The sequence below is a fragment of the Musca autumnalis genome, unplaced genomic scaffold, assembly GCF_047663935.1.
Source record: "Musca autumnalis isolate F117 unplaced genomic scaffold, ASM4766393v1 scaffold_1, whole genome shotgun sequence".
NCBI lineage: Eukaryota > Metazoa > Arthropoda > Insecta > Diptera > Muscidae > Musca > Musca autumnalis.
The window spans coordinates 228,050,367-228,059,779 of record NW_027411644.1 but is presented as its reverse complement, the minus strand read 5'-3'; the positions used below and the strand labels follow the sequence as shown (position 1 = coordinate 228,059,779).

Genomic DNA, 9,413 nt, shown 5'->3' with positions numbered 1-9,413 from the left:
AACAATGTCATGACTGCAATTCCCCTACTTAAACTTATATATCTCAAAAACGGTACAATCTGTAGATAATTTTTACAGCAACAGCATATTCTTTAGTCACATTTCGAAAAAATTTGCAGTTTTCAAGCTAAATACTGATGACCTAAGAAAAAAATCTGAAAGTTTGATCTGAACCTCTATATCGCAAAAAAATGGTAAAACCTAGGTAAATAATATTCAGTCAATCTTGTACAGAATTTTCACTGCTACAACATTTTTTTTTAATCCTATTTCGATTGGACTTGTGGTTTCCAAGCAAAATCGTGAAAACCTAAAAATGTGAACTTTGATCGCGATTTATTAAAAAAATCCGTTCAGCGATTTTTTCTTGTTTTTGGATTTTTCTCATATATAAACATTGCTGTTTCAGAATCCACAAAAACTTCTCTGGTGTAAACGGTTATCATTTAAAGTTAGTAAAGGTGCACTCTGCATAATATTGTAATATATGGAGGCTGTAATCCATTGTCCTAATTTGAATTTCTTTATCTCATTAACGGTAAAAACTACAAAGATATAATAAAAGTAAGTCTTGTAGAAAATTTTCATAGCTACAACATTTTTATTAATCTTATTTCGATAAGACTTAAAGTTTCCAAGCAAAATCGTGAAAACCTAAAAGGCGCTCCCGCAATTTTTTTTCATTTCTGAAACTTCCCACCTTCCATTTAAATTTGGTTCAAGAGCACCGTGATAAAGAAACAATACATTATGTGTATTTTGTTAATCAGCAAAGACATAAATACAACAAGATAAGACATTTTTTTTGCTATCATTCTTCAGTGAATGGCTTTTGAATTTAACATAATGTTATATCACGATATGGTGATATAACATTTTTTTCTTTTATACATTTTTACGTATTAAACCGAATTTACCGATCGAATTGACATAGAATTATTCTTGAATAGATCCATGAATTCATAAATTTCGTTTCTGATACCATTACATAAAATGTTCCTCCTTGGTTGCGATTTTGAATTAACTGCAACCTGTTAAGGGTAATGTTTCTATACAAAGTTTCGTAAACATTTTTTTTGTTGCATGCATTTTGTCATGTCTTAGTTGTATTTATGTCTTTGTAATCAGGCTACAATCACCTACAAATGCTACCCCAAAAAAAGAAATTGACGACGAATTTCACAAACATTTTTGCCTCAATCCACTTAAGCTGTTCAATGTGTATGTACTCTTCTACGCTTCCTCACTTGAAATTATTATTTGTTTGACGAAACTCATTAACAGTTGTCACGAATTTCTTCTTATAGTAGTAGGGCATCTCAACACCACGGATACTACTATAGATTGAAAAGAAATCCAGGATTTATTTTTTCGCTTTCATTAAAGTGTAAATATACAATTGCCATTGGCGGTGAGAATGCGGGGGGAAACGTCATCGTCATTACAAAGAAAAGAATATTGAGAGAAAGAACAAAATTAATGAAAATCAAGCAAAAAATAATAACAATAATAAATACAAACGAAAATTGTTGGAAATTGCAACAGCAAGCAAGCAAACAAACGTCCGCACACCAACCGTCAACTGGGCAACCGATCGACCAAACAACCCACCAATCATTCAAACGTCCGTTGTCCGTTGTGTGGAATTATCATTAGCATTTTTCAAATATTTGCTCATTCATGCCACTGTTACAACGACTACTGTTTATTTTACAATGGCAATGGTTTGTGGTATTGATGTTGTTGCTCTGATGCTGATGGTGGATTATGAGCACCAGGTTGAGGGTAGGGTGGGAGACATTTATTAAAAATAAATCAGATGCTATTTGAAATTCGTTTCTCTTTATTCATCTTTTTCTACTTCGTATTTTTCAATCATTTTTATCCTTCGATAATCAACCTATTTTTCATTGTTTAGTAGTAAATAATACATGATGTGATAATGGGGTTGAACAATTTTGAACTGGGTATTGTTATATGTATGTACTGGGTGTAAATCTTTATAAGTTCCATTATAATATTGAATGTTTTGTTATGATATTGAATGTTTCGTTATAATACGAAATATAGTTTTTCCGAAATCATGTTGAATTTTATAGGAGTGAGAAATTTTAGAAGTAACTAATAATAAGACGGTTTTGCAATCAGAAAAACGAATGTCAATAGTGGTGGACGTAAATGTATTTTGAACAGATCTCTATGTGGTTAATAGCTTGAAATATCGAAAATTGGGAGAAACCGTTCTATATATACCGCTATATCAAAATCTAAAGCTATGGCAACAAATTTCTTGGAGAAGTTTTAATACACCCATAGCAGACTGAATAGGAAATTCAAGCCTCATTAAACCCTTAAACATATCGAAACTGGGAAGGAGCTTATATCAAAAGGTCCATTTTCAACATGAAATATCCTAGGAGTAATAGAAACTTCCGTACCAAATTATAGAGTAGAGTACATAATGCATAATGTAGAGTAGAGTGCATAATGTAGAGTAGATGCCCCCTAGGGTCGTCTACTGTAGAGTAGATGCCTCCTAGGGTCGTCTACTGTAAAGTAGATGCCCCCTAGGGTCGTCCACTGTAGAGTAGTTGGCCCCTAGGGTCGTCTACTGTAGAGTAGTTGGCCCCTAGGATTATCTATTGTTGAGTAGATGATCCTTAGGGTCGTCTACTCTTGAGAAGATGGTCCTTAGGTTCGTCTATTCTTGAGTAGATGGCCCCTAGGGACGTCTGTTGTAGAGTAGATGGTCCTAAGTGTCGTTTACTGTAGAGTAGATGGCCCTTAGGGTCGTCTACTGTGGAGTAAATGGCCCTTAGGGTCATCTACTGTGGAGTAGATGGCCCTTAGGGACGTCTACTGTGGAGTAGATGGCCCTTAGGGACGTCTACTGTGGAGTAGATGGTCCTTAGGGTCGTCTACTGTAGAGTTGATGGCCCCTAGGGTCGTCTACTGTAGAGTAGATGGCCCCTAGGGTCGTCTACTGTAGAGTACATGGCCCCTAGGGTCGTCTACTGTAGAGTAGATGGCCCCTCGGGTCGTCTCCTGTAGAGTAGATGGCCCCTAGGATCGTCTACTGTATAATAGATGGCCCCTAGTATCGTCTACGGTAGAGTATATGGCCCCTAGGGTCGTCTACTGTACAGTAGATGGCCCCTCGGGTCGTCTTGTGTAGAGTAGATGGCCCCTAGGGTCGTCTACTGTAGAATAGATGGCCCCTAGTATCGTCTACTGTAGAGTAGATGAACCCTAGGGTCGTCTACTCTAGATTAGATGACCCCTAGGGTCCTCTGCTGTAGAGTAGGGTCCCTAGGGTCGTCTTCTTTAGAGAATATGGTCCCTGGGGTCGTCTACTGTAGAGTATATGGCCCATGGGGTCATCTACTGTAGAGGAGATGGCCCCTAGGATCATCTACTGTAGAGTAGATGGCCCCTAGGGTCGTCTACTGTAGAACAGATGGCCCGTAGGGTCGCCTACTGTAGAGTAGATGGCCCCTAGGGTCCTCTACTGTAGAGTAGATGGACCCAACGGTCGTCTACGTAGAGTAGATGGTGTTCATATTTAGGGTCGTCTACTGTAGAATAGATGTTTATTAGGTGCCCCTTATGGTCGTCTACAGTTGAGTAGATGGCCCTGAGGGTCGTCTACTGTTGAGTAGATGGCACTTAGGGTCGTCTACAGTTGAGTAGATGGCCCTGAGGGTCGTCTACTGTTGAGTAGATGACACTTATGGTAGTCCACTGTTGAGTAGATGGTCCCTAGGGTCGTCTACTGTAGAGTAGATGGCCCCTAGGGTCCTCTACTGTAGAGTAGATGGCCCCTAGGGTCCTCTACTGTAGAGTAGATGGCCCCTAGGGTCCTCTACTGTAGAGTAGATGGCCCCTAGGGTCCTCTACCGTAGAGTAGATGGCCCCTAGGGTCCTCTACTGTAGAGTAAATGGCCCCTAGGGTCCTCTACTGTAGAGTAGATGTCCCCTAGGTTCGTCTACTGTAGAGTTGATAGCCCCTAGGATCGTCTACTGTAGAGTAGATGTTCCCTAGTGTCGTCTACTGTAGAGTAGATGACCCCTAGAGTTGTCTACTGCAGAGTAGATGGCCCCTAGAGTCGTCTACTGCAGATTAGATGGCCCATATGGTTGCTACTGTAGAGTAGATGGCCCCTATGATCGCCTACTTTAGGGTAGATGGTCCCTAGGGTCGTCTACTGTAAAATAGATGGCCCCTAGAGTCGTCTACTGTAAAGTAGATGGCCCCTAGGGTCGTCTACTGTAGAGCAGATGGCCCCTAGGGTCGTCTACTGTAGAGTAGATGGTCCCTAGGGTCGTCTACTGTAGAGCGGATGGCACGTAGGGTCGTCTACTGTAGAGTAGATGGCCCCTAGGGTCCTCTACTGTAGAGTAGATGGCCCCTAGGATCCTCTACTGTAGAGTAGATATCCCCTTGGGTCGTCTACTGTAGAGTTGATGGCCCCTAGGATCGTCTACTGTAGAGTAGATGGTCCGTAGGGTCGTCAACTGTAGAGTAGATGGCCCCTAGAGTCGTCTACTGCAGAGTAGATGGCCCATGTGGTTGCTACTGTAGAGTGGATGGCCTCTATGATCGTCTACTGTAGGGTAGATGGCCCCTAGTGTCGTCTGCGAAAAATTCTGTTATTTTGTATGACAGTTACCCGAAGAGTTTAGGTCCGCGTATGGTGTACTTAAAATTTAATATATGTCTAGAAGCATTACGACCCGCTTGGAGAGCTATTGTGAGCACCATTTTGCGAGACATTTTAAACTTTTGTGGGGGAGGTACACAAAGGAGTGCTCCAAAATGGTTCTTCTTCAAACGTGATCTAAGCTGAGACAAACTATTACGAAGAAAAAATTTTAGACCAAATCAGTTAATCCGTTCGTGGGTTACCGTGCATTCGATCCGTGCATTCGATCCGTGCAGACATGGCTAAATAGACTTCAAAGTATCTGAAACGGATTTCGTCCAAACATACTTGGGGTCAAAATTATTATATAGATAAGGCACATTTCTCATCGCATTAAAGTGTATATAGCGTTGTTAGCCTTAAGGTTGATGGTCAATTCTACTACAAACTTACCCCCTTAGAACCCCATAGCCCTTAATAGAATTCTTTTACTTCTTTATAGACAATTTTAAATACTCTAATTTTCAATTTATTTTGCTTTAAATGCAAAGAAGCAGCAACAAAAACTGAAGCCAAAAAATCCCGAAGAAAAGAATAAAAAAATTATTTTTCCCCATTTCTTAAATAAACAACTGCCAATTTGCATTTATTTATCTGTACCACAGCTCAAATTGGCAGTTCATTTTCTTATAGATTTCCTGTGAATATTCAAATTGTGCTCTTATTATGCATTGCGCTGCTCAACATGTCTTCTCATTGCCGTTTCTTTTTTTTTTTCGTCTTTCTTTACAGTACCACTTACATCCGTTCAGGGTGTATTGACGACAGGCTATGCTACCGTGTGATATAACGCCAATGGAACGTGACGATGCTGTTTATATGGTACTGTGGTTTCGTGAGGGTGATGGTGAACCTATTTACAAGTAAGTAACGACAACAACAATGTAGGAAATATTATTATTGTTATTAGTATTATCATTTAACAATGGGTGGGTTGATGGGTGGTATTGTTGTTTGACAATACAAATGTTTCATATTGTTGAAGTGAGGTTTATTTAAAAAACAGGGAATTTAGACACATGTATGTGTAACCTTTACCTATAACTTATTTTCCTGGGTGAGTAGAACATCCTAGCAACCAATTTTTTGTCATATTTTTCTCTCTTTAATATGTGAATAATATCTATGTTTGTAGGTATGTGTCCGATAAGCTATCTTATATTCCAACCAACCACACACGCATGTCAGAACTCGTTTCTGGTTTTTCTTCTTCTTGTTCTTATTTCTTCTTATCATCATGATGTTATAAAGTACTTCCTTATTTCCTCTTAAGTGGAATAATTTATCTTGAAAAATCATTTATGTGTGTCTGGCAAATGGCTTTGGGCCAAAGTGTTGCTAATTCCTAACCGCTCTTTGTAGGTAGATTTGGGTTGGTAAAAGGAATTTTGCTAAACTCTTAATACCATTGATTTAATTGAATAAGTAGTTTTGCTACTTAAATATTAAATGAAATGTAAAGATACTGATAAAGATAATAAATCTAAAGCATTTCGAAAATATGTTCATTAAGTAAATGTGAACAAGTTCATGGAACACAGTTAAATAATTGTAATAAATGGAAAGTCATAAGGATACTAGTAATATTTCACAAGGTGAATTGAGTTTGAGTTTCATTCAAAAGGGTAATTCATTTATTTTAATACAAAGGATGAATTGCAAGTCAAATTGTTCTTTGGCAGTTTATTCAACATTATTTAACATTTATTCCGCTCTCTTCTTTATTACAGTTTCGATGTACGAGGGAGACAATTTGGCCAAGCCCGCCTATGGTCATCACCAACAGCATTTGGTACACGAGCCTATTTCAGCAGTACCTCACATCCAGCCCAATTAAAAATCGATAGTGTACGTTTGGAAGATGAAGGTGTATATCGGTGTAGAGTTGATTTTCGCAACTCTCCAACACGTAATCTTAAAATTAATCTCACTGTAATTGGTAAGTATCAGCTGAATGCAATGACAGCGACATCAAGAGGATAACCTTAATATGCTCTCTCAATTATCATATGAAAATATTACAATGAATATTTGCCTAATTAAAACGGAGATGAAGAAAATCATGAAATGCAGAGGGTGAATATGGGTAAAGGGGAATGAGAGGAGGGAAGGTGGAGATAAACAGAATATTGTGTGTGTGTAAAAATTCACAAAGAAATACGCAGATGGTAAATAATAAAATGAAATTGCATATTTAAATATAGATACCAAGATGATACCCATGATGACGATGAGGACGATAGCAATGTTGTACATTCAATGGGGTATTGATTTTCTTTGGGGATTTGGGAAAAGAAGTTTTAATTTTTGCTATATTGCCAGTATCTGTAAGACGATTCGAAATGAAATTCGTTTGAATTGTTGCCAAACTCTGCAGTTGTAGAAAATATTTGTTTGATTGAAAACGAAAATAAATAAAATATTTTTTTAAAAGTCAAAAGTTTGGCAGTAGTTCGAACGAATTGGTATTCGAATCGTCTTAGTGAAAGAAGCCGTTAGTGAGAAACTTGGTTCACATACATACATACGTGTGTGCATAAAGCTACACACTTGAATTGGTTATGTCGCTCATGTGAGTAAGGAATCTTGTCTCTTAAGCTCTACCTAGGTAATAAAATAATTTCGATATAAGTATAAGATTGGAAGCATTACCAAGAGAAGCCACTACCTACCACAACCGATATGCCTGATGAGCGAAATGGTGGCATAGTTTGGTTTTTGTTTAGAAAGAGAGAAAAGAAAATCTTCGATAATTCAAGTCAACTCCAACGATAAATTAATAAAAATTAAAAATAAATTTAAGTCATCTACACAAGTGGGCCCCCTGTTGGGAACAAAGTGATCCAGCCGTTGGCCCGCAGTACATGGAGTTCTTTAACAAGGCAATATTTTGACAGAACTCACTTTGTCACTCTCATCGTATTGGCTGACCATCTTCATTGGGAAGAGTAATATCGTACAATAGTACCAGTCGGTGGTATAAACATATCAGCCACAACCTTGAGAACCTGCTGCTTAAAGAAAGTCTTTCAGGCGATAGACAATAAGGTGGAAAGCTAAAGCCTGCAACCCTTTTTCCAATAAATTGTATATTTAGGTAGTTTTCCGAATTTTGTGGCCGAAAGAACCTTTCGACAGAAATATAGATACTTCTCCGGTATTTATCTTAAAGATAAAGAGGTAAACAATTGTTTTTATCCTTTTTAGCTCAATGATGAGCCGCATCAGAGCGGTGCACAGTGGTCGAAACCACTGATCTAGCGAAATTAATAACCTGCAAACAAATTGAGATATGTTACTGAAATTTTGCACAAACCCAGCCTGTGTCTGTGGGTAATAATGGGCCAAATGTGAACAATTCGGCTAATTGTTATACCCTCCACCATAATTCCTTTGTAACACATCGAAATATTAATCGCAGACCCTATAAAATATATATATTCTTGATCAGAGTAAAATTCAAAGTCGATATAGTCATGTCCGTCTGTCCGTCCACCTGTTGAAATCAAGATACAGCTCGCAATTTTTAAGATAGAGCTTTGTAATTTGGTATGTAAGTTCTATTTCTCCTATGATGTTTGGTATTGCAAATGGGCTATATCGGTCCACGTTTCGATATAGCCCCCATAGCGTGGTACCACCCGATTTTAGGTATTTTGAAGGTCTTAGCCTCATTATCCCACCAAAAGGGCTGAAATTTGGTACTTAGTCTTCGGTGGGGTTATAAAACTTTCCCCCAGAAATTTTTCGGTATAGGTCCACGCCTTCATATACCCCAAAGGTACCTCCCGATTTTCGGTATTTTGAACGTTGTGACCACAATAATCCACCGAAATGGCTGAAATTTGGTATTTGTTCTTCACTTGTGGTATTAAATATTCCATATGAAATTTGTCCTTATAGGTCCAAGCCTTCATGGAGACCCCATAGAAACGTACCACCCGATTTTCGGTATTTTGAAGAATTTGGCCTCAATATTCCTCAGAAATGGCTGAAATTTGGAATTTAGTCTTCATTGGGTGTATAAACCTTTCTCCCAGAAACTTGTCGATACAGGTCCACACCTTAGTATAGCCCCCATAGAACGGTACCTCCCTCTTTTCGGTATTTTGAAGGTTGTGGCCTCAATATTCCACCAAAATGGCTGAAATTGGTATTTGGTCTTCGTTTAAGATATTAAACTTTGCATATGAAATTTGTCGTTATAGGTCCACGCCTTCATATAGCCCACACAGAACGGTACCTCCCGATTTTTCGGGATTTTGAAGGTTGTGGCCACAGCAACCCACCGAAATGGCTGAAATTTGGTATTTAGTCTTTGTTAGAAGTAAAAGCCTTTCTGACTGAAATTCGTCGGTTTAGGTTCATGTTTCGATATAGCCCCCGATTTTCGTAATTCTAACGTTTGTGACGTCAATATCCCACAGAAGGACTGAAATTTGTTATTTAGTCTTCCGTTAGGTTATAAAATATTCCAGAAGAGAATTATCAGTATAGGTCCGCGGTTTCCTATATCCCCCATTGATTTTCGGCATTTTGAAGGTTTTAGCGAAATATCGGAAGTTTGATAGTTAGTTTTCTTTGAGTCTAAAAACTTTCCGCCAAAAAATTGTCAGTATAGATCGAAGTTTTGATATATCCCCCGTGGAACGGTACCTCACGAATTTCGGTATTTTGAAATTGCTGAAAATTGATATTTAGTCTTCTTCA

The 9,413-nt window shown here is 38.3% G+C and overlaps 1 protein-coding gene across 1 annotated transcript in view; it reads left to right on the top strand.

Moving 5' to 3' along the window:
- Positions 1–1,715: 1,715 nt before the first annotated feature.
- side-IV (sidestep IV transmembrane protein) overlaps positions 1,716–9,413 on the top strand; it is a 167,126-nt gene continuing 159,428 nt past the window's right edge. The window contains 4 exon segments of the mRNA XM_073963866.1: positions 1,716–1,785; positions 5,436–5,463; positions 5,465–5,566; positions 6,434–6,642. Coding sequence (XP_073819967.1) covers positions 1,716–1,785; positions 5,436–5,463; positions 5,465–5,566; positions 6,434–6,642 — 409 coding nt within the window.